Raw genomic sequence first — 17041 nt, 5'->3', positions numbered from 1 at the left:
TTCAAACCTGAGCATCACTTACCACAGTCTACTCTCTCCTTTTAATTTATTTCTCTTGTTGGTCCTGTGACTCTCTCCTCATTCTGGTTCATTTCCTCATCCTATTCTGTTTTGCCCATGAAGTTTTCTCTTATCCTATCACACAGCATCTTAAAACATGCTGCCTCTTTACCTCTTTCCTTTTCTATTGTCCTTCATCACCTTGGAATGGTATCTTAAATACAGAAGCATCACAGATGGATGCTAGTCACGTGAAAGCTCTGAACCATCATCGTTCTGGTACCCTGTTGTTATCAAATGGTATTCCCTTAATGTATTCTTTGTATTTATTGAGTAACTTCTCTACTGAGGTTAGTTAGAGAAAATCACACAGCTATATATATTAGGTATCCTTCAAAATCATGTCCCAAACCCCATCTGAATGCTCACCATGTTTCAGTCCATTGTAGTTTTACTCCAGAACTCATTTCAATGAAAGATATAACACGCATTTAATACCACAATAACACAGAAGAACAGATTTCTTTTAACAGCGTTTGCAAGCACAAAACCCACAAAATAATACAAAAAGTTTGGTGAAATGTTCATAGTTAGTCAAGAGATATTTAGGAATTATATGAGTTTTGAGTTAGATTTTGAGAGGAATGATAAAAACAAATTGACAAGAGACATTTTAAGATTGGAAGATGTTTCAAATGAAGACAGAAAATGTAAAATAAAAGATCAAAACCCCCTTGAGAGCAAGCATAATTTCTTTTTTAACTATTTTTCCTAATTACATATGTTTAAAAAAAAGAAAACCACAGGCCCAAAAAGATGTCACTCAGTCCAAGTTCCCAAACTGGGGTTTAATACCCAATCTAATTGCAATTTCAACTTCCACCAGAAATGTGGCCTCAACTGATCATCAGGAAACTCTTCTTTCCATCAGTGCCAATAAGTCCTGTCACCTGTGTCCTCTCCATCCCCTAAAGAAAGATGAGGTAATCCGCACAATAAGACCCCTTGCTATTTCCCCTAGAAAACAGCCTTGTCTGGAACAATCCTTTTTTACTGATTACTCTTATGCCCCTACCCTGTTCAATAAAATCCTTCCATTTTGTACAACTCCTGGGAGTGCTTCTCTATTTGCTTGATGAAGTGCTGCCGATCCATAGTTTAGCAAAGCCAATTAGATCTCCAAATTCACTTGGTTGAATTTTGCTTTTTAACGTGTAAATGTAAGTACTTACTGCCAAAATGTAGGGAAACGCTAAGTATAAAGGAGAAAATAAACATCAACTGTAGTCTAAATATCCAGGGATAACCATTTTAACATTTGGGTTAATATTTCTACAAAACTAGGTTCTGTATGCAGTAAGTGATTCATTTCTCAAGAGACCAGGTACCCTTAAATTTTAAGAACCAAGTAGATCCAGTTAAAATTCTACTCCTAACACTAGGTAGCTGCTATGTAACATGTGCATGTTAGTTAATCTCTGGGTCCACATTCCTTCCCTTATAAATGACGATAACTATTTTGTAGGGTTATTAAGAGGATCAAGGTTAACTATTTTATAGAGTTATTAAGAGGATTAAGAAGATGATGTATATTAGTTTGTACATAGTAGATATGTAACAAATAATACTGCTATTTTGCTGTTATGTTTAAGCTGACTTCTATACCTATTATATTTTGAATATGTAGAATCTGAATTAATGAGGCTTTATAGTATTGACAAATTAAGACAAGTCTGAGCAGAGTATTGATATATAACTGCTTTTATTAGAGAGGCTAGCTACAATGTATTTACTAAGTTTGAGCTTGCTACAAAATCCTCAGCCAATCAAATGTTTTCATAACAAAAGTGAAATTTTGGGGCGCCTGGGTGGCGCAGTCGTTAAAGCGTCTGCCTTCGACTCAGGGCGTGATCCCGGCGTTCTGGGATCGAGTCCCACATCGGGCTCCTCCGCTGGGAGCCTGCTTCTTCCTCTCCCACTCCCCTGCTGTGTTCCCTCTCTCGCTGGCTGTCTGTCACATAAATAAATAAAATCTTTATTAAAAAAAAAAAAGTGAAATTTTGTTTTCTTGTAACAATTGTTGAATGGCTCATCACCTGTACTACCCCAGATGATTCAAAAACATGCAAATAAAGAAGCTGAATTCATTATTAGTATTACTGACCATTGGATTTAGTAGAAAGAAAATATTCTGGTAATAGCTGTAACTAGTTGAGCCACTAGGGAGACAAGAGGATCTCAAACTCATTGGTTATATGGAAGTATTGAAGTTTCAGTGCCCTAAAGATGTATAACTTCTGATGGATATACAGTGTTCTACCATTTAGCTTACAATTTTTTGGCTATTTTTTAAGCCTGATTTCAAATTTGTATTAATATGACACATTATATGTTATTATTTGCTCACAAATGTGAAATTACACCTTTTACTGCAAAATATTGAAAGGAGGATCTAAGTGTATGAAAATTTTGATATTTTAAGATGACATATCTGTGATTATTCTGTATTCGGAACTAATTGAGTTTGTAAATGACAAACCTTGTGATGCCATAGATTTTTATAATAAAATGTTTTAGGTTGGATGTTTTCCTTTTAAAATAAAATGTCTAAAAAAATGTAAAAGCTTTATCCCAAGACTACTTCATTGAAGTTCCAGATGATGCCTATGAGAAATCTTCAGCTATTTCATTATAGAATAATAAATTAGCTGAATTTGTTGTAATTAAGTAATTGAAGATGAGGAAGTCCATTAGTGTTGTAAAGCCTCTGCAAAACTTTTTAGACAATTTTTCAAGTATTTTGTATTTATCTGAAATAAAACCACATTCCCCAAGCCTTTTTCCCGTTAATATATATTCCATGTATATTTTTATAATGTAATGTTTAAATTTCTCATTCATTTATACCATCAGTCATTACATACTTTATAAGCACTATTTTATGTCCAAAAATAACATATCCCTAAATAAAATGGTTCACATTCTGCTCCATCTCCATCATTTTTAGTCTATTCCATGGCCCTGCTTTACTTGTGCTCATAGCACTTCTTATCATGTGATCTTTTATAAAGTATACTTGCTTATGTGTTCTTAAAACAGATAAAAACTCCATGAAGGCAGGGACTTTGACTTGTTGCAACTATATCCCCGGCTTCAGCAGCAGTGCCTTTTACATATCAAAGATTCAAGGGTATATATGGACTGACTGACTGAATGATCCCATAGTAGGAAAATGCGTATCTCCCTAAGAAGAGTAGCATATGTAAGTTTTAGTCAGTTATAGGTATTTAGGTTGACGGGGGTGATAGAGGAACTCAAGGAAAATGTTGCCGTCTTCACACATAAATAGGGCTAGGGGATGACACTTAAAGTTTGGAGGTTAGGATTTCCAGGTCAGTCAGTATGTGACAAGAGTGGGGGGAGGGAGTTGAATTCTGGCTGCCACCACCCTTGCTCACAGTGGTCTAGGAGGCTTTGTGATTTCCTTTGGAGCTCTTGGTTACAGTGAGAAGCAGCAGGATGCTTAAGTACTCTGAAGGGTGCTGTTTTGTTCAGCTTTCAAGCCATAGAGAGGTGTGAAAATTAGGTCACACTTCATGAAAATTAAATAACAAAACATTCTACCTAGTGCAATAGTATCCTAGTTTTCCTACTGCTGTATTTCTTTTTACCTATAAGTGGAAATTTCTATTTTTGGTTTAGTATCACAACTGGAGGGTTTTTTTTTGTTTGTTTGGTTTTGGGTTTTTTTTTTGGAGGAACTGACGTTTTTATTCTTATTCCTCAGAATGGATTGTGGAGATGAATATTCCCATAATTCTTTTGACCTACATTGTCTGTTAAATTCATTTCCTGGAGACTCGGAGTTTAAACAGATCTTCAGTGACATTGATGAAAAGATAGAACAAAATGCTACAAGGTAAATATTGCTAATTATTTAAAATAAATTGGTTTCATGTTTCATTCACGCATACTTTACCTGGTCTAGTTTTAGTGTTAACTACTTTTAGATCATTTTAGGCTCAGTATCATTAATTCTCCTGAAAAAAAATTGATTAAACTCTCTGCCCTAGAATTTAATATGATTTTCTTTATCTGATTAGTACTTTATTTTTTTCTAAGATTTTATTTATTTATTTGAGAGAGAGCATGGACGCACACATGAGGGGGAGAGCCAGAGGGAGAAGCAGACTCCCTGCTGAGCTGGGAGCCCAGCTCCATCCCAGGACCCTGGGATCATAACCAAGCCAAAGGCAGATGCTTAACCCACTGAGCTACCAAGGCATCCCTGATTAGTACTTTAAATAAGACTTGAAATTTAGGCACCGCTTTCAAATAAGTAAATTAAAGTTTATTGAGTTTGCCAATATCATTGGCCTGGATTTTCATTAATATGCTTAGCATTACACATCCTCACTTGGTAGATGAGCATTGAAATTAAAAATTTGAAATTAAGGTATTAAAATTAAATGGTATAGAATAAGGCCATGGATTGCTTGAGTTGTTGAAAACAACATGAAAAATATATTAGTTTTATGTAATGTTTGTCATTCTAAGTCTCCTTTTCACTTGGAAGGCTAGAGACTCCATAGAGAGTTGCTATGCAAGGTTAGTCTTCATCACCTCCAAAAGTTAGTGCTGCCAAACACTAAGGGTAGCAAGGACAGCGAAGGGGTTTGCCATTAGTAAATGGTTTTTTGACAGAAAGGACTTTGTCTTTATATGTTTATGGATCTTAGAGTCAGTCAGTTCACTTATTTGAATCCTTTTAGTTAAAGGTTCTGATAATTCACCTCATGAAGGTTATAAATATGCAAACTACAGTAAAAATTTCTAATGTAGAATGATACATAGTATTTCCTTTTTTAAAATTTAAGGTATAGTTGTATTGAATTGTCAAAGAAACCAAACCAAGCAAATGAAATGTTCCTGTGATTTTTTTTCCCTCATGTTTTATGTAAGAATGCAGTCAATTTTTTGTCATAACAAAGGGCATAAATAACTTAAATTCAAAAGAAAGCATAATGTTGGGGATTATAATTAAAAACAAAATCTCCCATCCCAGACATTCTCTCCACAAAGGCAGAAGAGAACAAAAACACTTCTATTATTCAACAGGCATTAATAAACTAGAGTGCAATGCATATCACAGGTATTCTGCTAAGAGAATGCAAAGATAGAGCTAGGAGTCTCACCCCTTCATATAACCTAGTAGATACAACTCATTACAAACATGTTTTCAAGATAAATGATAGCTAGCCTTCAAGTGAAGGATTTGGCAGCACATTTCCATGCATAGTTCATCATAACTTTACCTGTGTTAAAGGATACCTGTGTTAGCTAATTGGTTTTATCCTGAGGAGAAACACACTCCTCATATCTTTATGACAAGATGTGATTTTGCAGATTGGAACAAAGCACGTGCTGAAGTTAGACTCCTATTCTTGGGCAGGAACTCCGAGCCCTTAGTTGTTGGCATTTCGAAAAGATGGCTTTCAGGTTCTTGAGAAAGATAGTCCTGACTGAGAAGGCTGACAAAACGTCTGTCTAGTGTTTTAAGGGACACATTTCATTGAGCTGAAAAAAATTCTTAAAATTATGAATGTCTAAGATACTTTAAGAAAAAGGAAGAGAGGGAAATCTGTTCCCTTATTTCCAACAAGGAGAATTAAACCTCTTGTTTTGAATTTGCATTTGCATTGCCTATATATATATATATATATATATATATACACACACACACACGTGCACATACATATACATATGTGTACGTGTTTATGTATATTTTTTAAAGATAGCATATATATGCAATTTAACCATAGTATAGCCTATGTATTATAATTTATATATAAATATAAAATAACCACATTAAACTTTAGTTTAATTGTATATTTATATAATTTATATATTATATATTAATATATTTTATGGCACAATTTTTAACCCAAAGAAACTTATAAATGAAAATAATATTAGCTTAAATATATTTACAAGTCATTTGTCTAAATTCCAGAGATGGTTATATTAAAACAAATTTTAAATATTTTTTAAGAGGTAACCTGTCTTCATAATAGCATTTAGGCTTTTTTAAAACAAAACAAATCACTGAACTCTCTTGCTTTGGTTAGCGACTGCTTCATTTTTATTTGCTAAACCATCTGTTGTTAATTTCCTGTCCTACCTGGTCAATAAGAAATCATGCTTAGAAGGAAAACAGTGATTAAAATATTGTATTTTGCATTCATAAGTTGTTATTTAGGTCAAAAGTCAGATGTTATTAAAAAGAAAATATGACATGGAATATAAGAATATAATTTTTAAATTAAAAATATTTTATTGCCCATATATTAAAACAAACCTAGAACAGAACCACCTCAAGTGACCATTGATCTTTACAAGGGATAAAATAAGGGAGTAGCTGTGTGTGCTGTATGCTACATTTAGAATAAAGTCTATTTTTCATCAAATTCAATTATGTTTTTATTATACTCTAGAGAATAAACATAATAGTAGAGGGTGTATATATTTTTAAGAATAAAATACTGAATAATAACCATGGTTCAGAAGAATGTAAATCATTTATGCACTCATTTATTGCCTTCTAACAGAATAGCTTTTAGAAAATTGTATGTCATGACGAATCAGTTATGCCACACTTACACTGCAGTAGTTGAATTACCCTTGGCATTTTTGTATTCTAACAGTTCTATTTATCTCTCAATGGTGTACATTGAATAAGTCATGAACATCTGTATGATATGGGTTTACCAGATACTTTCCAAAGGAAAGAACATTAGTAATTCATTTTTAAATATGGTATTTTACCTCACCCTTGAATTTTTAAAGTTGTATTTCTAGCAGTGACCCTGGATTCTAAGTGTAAATTCCTTCCCTCTTCTTAATATCATCAGGTTTTATGGGCCACAGGGTCTTTTGCTTCCCCAAAGCAGTGATTCACCACAATGGAGTAGAGTGCCCAGAGGTCAGTGAACCTTCCCCTGCCCTTCAAGAGAGGCTGGCCTTCTTTTCTCAGACCATTTCCCCTTTAACATCGTCATTTCCATTCAAGTCAGAGCCAGGTGGCTCTTAGGTCTGACCTTGGAACTCAGTGATGGCAAATCATTTACTTTTAATACATATCAGAATTGGTAACAGGAAGGTAAATAACCTGTCAAAGAGGAATACTATGTGTGTTGTAGCCACAAACTCAACTTAGTTCAGTAACTGAAAACTGCACATGGCATTGAATATATTTTGAGCTAAATGGAACTTAATAGTTAACAAGATACTGAGGTATATAAGTTTTATTGGGATCACTATCTATGACATAGAATGATTTTCTCTTAATATTCAGTTAGATAAAATTATATCATCAAAATTTACCTTTCTGTTTTCTAAAGTTTTTTTTAATTTTTTTTATTTTATTATTTTTTTAAAGATTTTATTTATGTATTTGACAGAGATAGAGACAACCAGCGAGAGAGGGAACACAAGCAGGGGGAGTGGGAGAGGAAGAAGCAGGCTCCCAGCGGAGGAGCCTGATGTGGGGCTCGATCCCATAACGCCCCTAAAGTTTTTTTTTTTTTTTTTTAAGATTTTATTTGTTTATTTGAAAAAGAGAGCACAAGTGGGGGAAGGAGCAGAGACAGAGGCAGAGGGAGAAACAGGTTCTGCTCTGAGCAGGGAGCCCCACGCGGGGCTCCATCCCAGGAGCCTGGGATCATGACCTGAGCCGAAGGCAGATGCTTAACCAACTGAGCCACCCAGGCGCCCCTCTGTTTTCTAAATATAGACAGTCAGGTTGTCCCTCAAGACCTAAGTTTTGGTGGTACTGGTATAGGATTACTACTTTTTTTTTTTTTTTTTAACCTGAAGAAAGAACAAGAAGTGTTATCGTGGATAATATTTGTCTTAATCCAGGAGATGGGGGCAAGGGTGGGAGGCATTAAATTGTCACAGAACATTAGATACATGGTTTCTATAAATTTAATCATGCTTATTTACAGAGGGTGCATATTCTGTAGATTACATTTACTTTTCACATAATGTTTATTTTTTTGTGTGTTTATAATATGAAATTTTGGGGGAAGTTTTCCACATGATGGCCTAAAGTTATGAAAGAAGTAACCAAAAGAAATCTTCAAATAAGCTGTCAACTTAGGGCTTGTCATGGTAGAACCACAAATCTGCCAGTGGACACACACATTTATATATTATATATATATATATTAGATTTTATTTATTTGACAGAGAGAGAGACAGCCAGTGAGAGAGGGAACACAAGCAGGGGGAGTGGGAGAGGAAGAAGCAGGCTCATAGCGGAGGAGCCTGACGTGGGGCTCGATCCCATAACGCCGGGATCACGCCCTAAGCCGAAGGCAGACGCTTAATGACTGAGCCACCCAGGCGCCCCAACACATTAATATATTTTATGGCTGTAGCAAATTATATAAAATGAAAATTAGTCATTTCAGACTGTGCTGAGTATGATTATTTCTGGCAGTATTTTGGCACTTATTTAGTAATAACAAGAGGATGCAAATTAATACTTTTTAAACTTCAGTATGTGTACTTCTCTTTTGTGTTCTCTATTCTTATATATTTCATCTGACGGAATCCCTACCTCCTCTTCTAAGTTACTGAACAAGAGTAGGCTACATGGAAAGAAACCTGGAAGGTTTCCGCATCTATCTTTGAACCCAGAATAAGACTTAAATAGGCACTTTCCAGTTTCCCCCATGTGGGCCCTCCTCAGTACTCTAGTCCTCTTCAGAATTGGTAACACTTCCAGGCAGACAGACAGGAGTCCTGGGCTTCAGCAGCCCAACAGCCTTAAACTTTGCCTGACCCCATTTACATTTTGTACTTTTTGAATGTATGTAGTCCTCCCACCGAAGCTTTCAACCTGAAGTCCCATGATGCATGCAGGTAGAAGTGGAGGTAAGGGAGAAGGTGACAAGCCACCCCGTCTTTCATGGTGTCCTGTGGAGCCACTTTCTTCTCATCATTTTCTGTCACTATTAGCTCCACTATTTGAATGTCTGTGATGTTCTCTTTTCTCCATACTCCTGTGTTGTGTGCCCTCAATGTCTGCTTCAGGAGGATGGATAGTAGGGTAAATTGTGGGACCAGTAGCCCCATTAAATGATTAGTAAATGATTGTTTCAAGCAATACTTGCATTGTAAGTGTTTGACATTTTTTTAAAGTGTAATTTTTATTTTTGTATGTGTTAGCTTCACCTGCTCTTGCTCAAATGTGTGTAAGGCAATAACAAATTTTTATTTGAGGATATTTTTAAAGAATACTATTATAATTATCTTTCCATGGGAAATAAAGGGAAGCAAGTGTCTGCCTGTTTGTAAGTTGTTATGATAATAAAAATGTGAATAATAGTATACTAAAAATCCACACTTGATTAAGAGTGAGCCAACAATAGTTAGGCCACTATTTCCCAGGGTGGATGGTAGTTAATTGGCCCCTGGGAAGGAATCACTCCTGAGGTAAAAAACCAGCGTGCCTGGGGAACCCCCGGCCCAGCTCTGAGAGGAAGGAGATACTAGGAAGGAAGGAGATACTAAAGGAGAACTGAGTGGTGGTAATGAGAGGCGCATGCTATGGCTGGCTCACCTGTCCTGTTAGATAGTTGATACCTTGAGATCTAACCCAACCCTAACAGTTTTCCCTGGAAAAGAGCCTCCTCGGGGATTTAGTGGAGGCAACACTTTGTCTAAAAAGAGCCACCAACAAGAGCAACTGGCTGGCTCAGTCAGAGGAGCATGCGACTCTTGAGCACAGGGTCATGAGTTTGGGCCCCACTTTGGCTGTAGAGATGACTTAGATGAATAAATAAATAAACTTAAAAAAAAAAAAAGAGTTACTAACATCATAGGCTTTTGTAATCACAGTCCTAATTCTAGAATGTCATGACTAAGAATATCCTTCTTTGGGATGGTACGGGAGCTGAGGGTTGGTTGGAGGGAATTCGAAAGCTGGGACTATTACTTCCTTCATTTCTACTTTAAAGACTTCAACTGTTCAACACTGCCTAAACAGTCCTGGCACAAAGTAGGTTAGAAGATGGTCAATAAATGTGTGTTAGACATGTTTGTTAGGCATCTCTTGTGTTTGCTGTATCTTTAGCTAGCGTGAAGTTAGCTGAGTAGAATGGGACAGGAGAAGCGGTCATCAAACGCTAGTTTTCTTTTCCACTGAGTATTCTTACATTATAAAAGTAATACATTCTAATAGAAAATTTCTGACAGTAGAGAAAGGCATATATGAGGAAAAGTTCAGTACAGCAGGGCAGAGATGAGGTACAGTAGTCCTCTGACCCTCCTAGTTTTATTCTTCAGAGGTAACCTTTGTTCAGAAGTTATCGCATAACTATCCAGAAATAGTCTCTGCATATATATGCATGCACCCAAAAATATATTACTTATGAGAATTAAATGATGTACTGCAATTAATTTTTTTTACTAATTTTTTTTTAATCTCTCCATGTGATTATACCTCATCTTTTAGATTTCACTTGTAGGGGTGTGCAGCAATTTATTAAGCCAATTCCTTCTTGGTGAGCATTACGTTATTTGTAGTATTTCTGCCGTCCCTTCACTCATGCCTGCATGTGTGTATTCTTCCTTCCTTATGAGAGTTTACCTACGAGATGGTTTCGTAGAATTTATACACTTAGCTGTTGCAAAATTGTTCTCCCGCAATGCTAGAACTGTCCTCTCTCCCATAGGCAGTGTATGAGAAGGCATGCTGTATGTCCTGCCTCCTCACAATATGACCAGCGGTGTTATTAAATCCCTGTTTATAAGGTCTAGTCGAACCTATTGTCTGACCTGGAAGTTGGGGGAGTACTTCACAACTGAAATTTTCCGAAAGCGCTGTGGGCTTTTACGTTGGCATACCCCCTACACTGGGTCTGAACTTTCTTGAAGCGGTCTGGACCATTCAAGAGCCTCTCTGCTGTTGTGAGGATTGGTGGTATAAAGCAACAAATAACAAAGGGTCCTAACCCAAAAGTTTCTTTCTTACTATCTTCCTCACAGAATAACTGAACAAAAGGTGGATTAACAATGGACAGGCATCTTGGGAGGCTATTAATATATTTCATATGAGAGCTAAGAAGAGCCTGAACCCAGTCTTTCACGATAGAAATGGAAAGGGGAGGATCTGTTTAAGAAAGATCTAAAGAGAGTGTCAACAGGATTTGATGTCGAGGATGTTTTTTCCTTGGAAGTATACTTAAGGGCCAAAACCTCTTTGAAATAAAAGATAGTTCGGCATAAATGTTGGATTTCTTACTGGACTTTTTAGCATTAAAGTAGTTGTTTTATGAATCCTTTTCTCAACCTTTTAAAAAAGTTTGTCTCAGGAAAATAAGTTTTTATTTCATGGCTGACTTAAGCTTTAATTACACACTAATTTTTGTACATCAGCCCTCTTCCCTATTATCTGTTAATTCCAAGGAATTTTAGCAATCTAGTTAGATAAGCTGGGCTTACCTAAAAACTGGAAAACTATTTATCGTACAACTATTTCTTTGTGCTTTTCAACATGTGATAGTTGATTGCAAAAGCCTTTTCCTTACACTGAATTTATGTTATGGGTGAACAGTATAAACAAGAGCATCAGAAATAGAAAATTAAAATTTTTCTTAATGTTTAGATTTCCCATACTGTAGAAATAGTTCTTAATCTCTACTGTGACACCTCTACTCTGATTTTAAAAATAAAAATAGAAATTCTGACTTTGCATGAGAACATATATAGATGTTTTCTACAACCTTTGTATCAAACAGTTCTCGTAATTTTTCACAGTGGAACATATTTTTTTTTCCTTTGAACTATTTTGTGGTGGAATAATAAAGACTGTGTTTAAAGCTTGAAAGAACTTTTACAATAAAGTTTCTAGATTTTATATCATAAATATTCTCTTCTCTTTTTCTCAGTTCCTCTCCCTGCCTTCAGCTACAACCAGCCTGGTAACAATAGGTTCTCGTGCTGTTCATATTTAATGCTGTCTGTTTAACTATAGGACATCTCAGTCCTTTTGAATGTGAGAAATGTATATATACACACCTACATACATGCATAAATATACTTGTGACCATAAAAATAAACTCCTATTTTTTATTATCCAAATAAATATAGTTTTAAAGTGACAAGGCAGTAAGATTAGATCATCAGCACTAAATTCTCACAACTCAGATGTCAGAGAATTCTAAGTACAGTGATTCCATTAATTTTCTTAAAGCATCAATATCCTTGCATATAATCTCCTTTTGTACAAGTTTTCTGTATCTCCCACAGGCACATTTAGCAAATCCCTTAGCAGATCCCTCCTATGGACTCCCTTAGCACTGTACACAGCTCTTACCAAATCTTAATGTAATGTAGGTTTTTATTTACAGGTCTGTCTCTCATTAGACAGAATTGCTTCAGGGATGGGACCATGTCTTCTTCACATTTGGATCCCAAGTATATATCATAGTACCTGCCATATATTCAGGATTCAGTTAATGTTTATCGAACATGCCTTCATTCAATAAGTCATTTTTACACTCAAGGTACCCAGGAGTGAATGTTGAATGAGAAAATCACCGCAGATATCCTTTTAAAAAAGCATAGTGCATATTGCATTTTAAAAATGGTCTTTATAAACTGATTTACACACAGCCTGTCAGTAGTGCATCTACTTGCACACATCGTTAACTCAGATAATTCAGAGTCATTATAATTAAGCACATTGGGTTCAAATTTATTAAGAAATGTTGAGACATGAAAAGGCGTAAAGTGTATTATGATAAACATTCATGTACCCACCAACCAGTTTAAGGAATAAAACAATACCAGCACTGCTAAGGTCATTATGTACCTGTCCCCAATCTCATCCCACTTTCATCTCCACCCTGGATTTCATGACATTGATCATTCTAGTACATTTCCTTACACTTTTACTGCCTCTGCTTGCAATCCTGAACAATGTGTACCGTTGTAGTGCATATTTTCAAGCTATTACAGGGATAGTATCATACTGTGTATATTCATTTGTACCTTTTCCCCTCAACAGGTATATTTGTTAGATTCTTGCATGTTGATAACTGTATTTCTCCTGTATTTGCATGGCTCTATTCCACTCAATGAATTAACTATTTAAGAATTCTCCTGTTGATAGACATGTTAGGTGTTTTCAGGGGATAAAGCTAACAAGATGCTTTAGAAACTTCTTGTTAAGCCAACTAATGGTGTAAATTTGAGAATTCCAACTGTTGAGGGAAGAGATTCTACATCTGTTTTTAGACTGTTGACATTTTTAGCCCAATGTTTGGGATCTAAGAATAAATGTGTTAACTGGATTTCTATTTGTTGAATTATCTTGGTTATTTTTCATGACTGACCTTGCTTTTAAGGAAAATTTGAAGCATCTTACAGTTAATCAGAAGACACTTAAACCAGAATAAAGACAAGTATCAGATTATTTCAGAAAACCTAGACTAGGATCTTCTACCATCTACCTCTAAAGTTACATAGACCTCCTTCCACCCAAGATTACTGTGCCCTTTTAGATGTTGAAAATTAATTTTGAACTCAATTTTGACCTCAATTAAGAAAGAGAAACTGTCAGATTACATACCAAACTTTCATCTTAAATTTTGAAAATAATACCTTTGTATAGTAATCGGGCAATAAATCTCTAGACTTCAAACTATTGCTCTTTAGAGCAAGGTGTATAGACGGTGGTGAATGGTAGAATGACAAGATATTTAGCCAAATATAAACAAAATCAGGAGTTCTGACATTTTAAATTTTGTGACGAAAACCTGTGATTTCAAAAGCCAGCTCAACTGTCGTAGTTTGTGTCAGTGAGGGAGGTCGTCTGAAATGCAACTGCTCAGTCCCTTTATCAGTGTTTGGACAAATTACTAAAAATATCTGGCCCTCTGAAGGCTTTGCCCTATTTATAAGTTGTAGTTATTGGCCTCTACCCAGATTCAGATGTTAGAGATTAGCCTAAAACCTGAGTCCTGATTGAAACAGATTTAGGTAGACTCAGCACTGAGCCTTTCCAATTCACATTGCTGTAATCTATTAGGTTTCATTGAATGAGCCACATGAGGATGCTGTAATAAAAACCTTTGATAAAGGGTCCCTAGAGTCAAGGTGTATGCTTCGGGTATCATGTTTCTCAGTCCATAGATGTGCTTACATAAGTTAAAAAAATATATGCCAATCTCAAGTCAGACTTAGAACTGGTATTCCCGAATAAGACTGTACCGTCAGGAAATTGCGTGGCCTGTGACCTAAGGAGGTATTATTTTTCTTGTAAGTTCTTTGTTTTCATGAAAAGGCTCTTTGATTCTCAGAATGTATTTGTTTCAAAGTAATTCAGTTTGAATTCACTCATGCTCAGAAGTCTCCTGAAAAGCCTTCCTTAAAGTTTACAGTGTATGTTTTATGGGCAACTCACACCTGATGAATTTTGAAGAGTCATTCATATGACATCAGTTTAAATAATCAGAACTTGGTTTCCAAAGCTTAAATAATTCTGTCACATGGAATATATAATTAATAGCAATGATATTTTCAAAACATTAGTAAGCTTTTTAGCAACAGATACCTCTTAATACAATTAAGGAACAAATGTGTAGCTGTCAATTTTGGATGAGGGCATTCAGCTTCAAAAGAATTTTCCTGTTTATAAGCTTTCTTGCAGTTTAGATATGCTGCCATCAGGTGGTAGTAATATGTCATATCCATGTGGCTCCACAGATGACAGGCTGCTTAAGGTCACCAGTTTACCCCACAAAGATTTATAATCATGAATCCACAGATTTTTTATATGAAAATTAAAATAACATAGTATATCCATTTAGTATCAGAACTAAGGGTACTTTGTATATAATTTTTAAAACAGGTATGTGTTAGAAGATTCAATTGGGCAAGTTTTCTTCTGTTCTTATTTATTTTATTTTTTGATAAGAGTATTATATACCTTCTAAAAATTTGGAAAATTATAGAAGATTAAAATTTAAAACATCAAATTTCACTACCCAAAGATAATTGCTATTAACCTTTTGTTTCATTTCCTTCCAGTCTTTTTTTTTTTAAATATGCAATGTTTAGTACGTTTTTGGTTTTGCTTTTTGGAATGGAGTTCTATAGCAAGAAAAGATACTGGCTGTCATAATAGTGTATATGCAGCGTGTATCTGTCTTTTACAATTTTTGAAAATTCAAGGTTTTTGTAACTGCTTTGTGACATTCTAATGTTCCATTGATTGAAGTTTTCCATAATTTATATAGTCATTCACCTATTAGTAGACAATGTATGTTTATGATCATGAGTCATCAAGAGTATTTTTTTAAGAATATTTTATCTCTGCCTTCTATGTACTGCCTGTCAAGAGGACCATTATTTCATTGCATCCATGCTTGATTTTTGTTTTAACACAGAATGATTTCTAATTCATCTCAGAGTAGCTAGGTATTTTATATTTCCTCCATTGTATTTGAAAGGAAACTGCCAGGAAACCTGAACATTCCATTTTCAATTATGAATGAAGATATGTAGTCTCTTTGTTATTGTTTTTATATCATAAAAATGTTTAATAATTTTGTAAATTGTGTGCAACCAGGTAGCACATATAAACATCTCAGGGCCTGTAATGTTATGAGATGGAACCATTACCTATATCCTACCAAAATAATTTTTTCTTTTCTTTTTTATAGCATAGAACATTGCATTAAAGAAATACAGTATGAAGTTAACAAACAGTGTCCAGATGTGCAGCTGCGAACAACAACTGACTGTCTTGAGTGGCTAGATAACTATAATTATAATCCACCCAAGTCACCGTCCATTCCCCATGGAGATTTGATAAAATTCCTCAAAACACTGGTAAAAAAATAATAATAATAGTCTTTGTTTTATGGCAAAGTGGGGTGGGTGAACAGGAATACAATTCATTCGATTTCGGTATGTAAATATTTATTTTAGTGACCACGCTAGCCTGCCGTATCTGGGGGTTAGGCTTTTATTTTGTTTATATATCCCCAGTGAGATTTAGTGAGCTATTGTTTTTACCTTTTATAATGAGTTGTATCAATAAAATGTAGTTTTATAGAAATGGAGATTAAATATTATAATTCCAGAATGTGTTGATTGATATGTACCACACACATTGTCTATCAGAAAAGTTCATATTTATTATGTTTTCTGTCCTTCACAGCTACTCCTTTTCTCTGTGCTTATTAAGTGTAAGAAAAATCATCATTGATTGTATCTTTTAAGTAGCCTTGTCTATCGTTCCCTGCCTTCCCAAGCTGCAGGCATACCCAGTGTTTTTCAATCAAGGCAGTAATTTCTACAAGACCACTATTAATTGATGGAGAATTATTACATGGGTCATTCTTTGATACTGCCCACTCTCTACATGAGGAATGTGTTCATAGCCTTCAGTGAGAATGCTTACTTTTTACACCTGCATCTATAAGGGGTAGCTAGCTTGCAACAACAGTTTCCCAGAGAACCGGCATAATTGTTAGAAAGCAGTAGGTCTGTAGCTATGGTTTTAATTTAATTTAGGGGGAAAAAAGGCACTGTTTTTGTCTAAACATCAAACATTGACTAAGGCAGATGTGGAAAATATCTTGAGGTTGTAGATGGCTGAGGATGACAGAGTCAGATGGAAAGTTCTTGGCTATCGTTATTATTGCAGATGTCTCTTTAATGTTTGCAAAGTAATAAAAGAAAGAGAAGGGAAGACTGTGCGCCCTGAAGCCTTATTCTTTTAAGAAAATCCTCTCACCCATTATCTCTTGAAGGTGCAGCCCTGAAGAATAAATATGGATATAGTTATTCCTTTAATTTCTATTAAGAGCCATGTGTATTGAATTTCATTAATATTGATGTAATAATGCTTTCTCATTTAATTAAAAGCAAAAGCTTTTAATTATCTTTTAATCTGTCACACATAAGTCATTCTCTATTCACTGCAGGGCAAAGGCCGCTTTAGTTTTGCTCAAATTCATTA

General features: G+C 35.2%; 1 protein-coding gene across 5 annotated transcripts in view; it reads left to right on the top strand.

Moving 5' to 3' along the window:
- The window catches only part of KIAA0825 (KIAA0825 ortholog), a 376584-nt gene that overhangs the window by 39248 nt on the left and 320295 nt on the right, over positions 1 to 17041 (top strand). For all 5 annotated transcript variants that reach the window (XM_026498622.4, XM_057307500.1, XM_048220968.2 and 2 more), the window contains 2 exons: positions 3788 to 3919; positions 15738 to 15906. In XM_026498622.4, the coding sequence (XP_026354407.1) occupies positions 3789 to 3919; positions 15738 to 15906 (300 nt within the window). In that variant the 5' untranslated portion in view covers position 3788. The remainder of the gene's footprint in view (positions 1 to 3787; positions 3920 to 15737; positions 15907 to 17041) is intronic.

The sequence above is a fragment of the Ursus arctos genome, unplaced genomic scaffold (genome assembly GCF_023065955.2).
Source record: "Ursus arctos isolate Adak ecotype North America unplaced genomic scaffold, UrsArc2.0 scaffold_5, whole genome shotgun sequence".
NCBI lineage: Eukaryota > Metazoa > Chordata > Mammalia > Carnivora > Ursidae > Ursus > Ursus arctos.
This window is presented reverse-complemented; position numbering and strand designations above follow the sequence as displayed.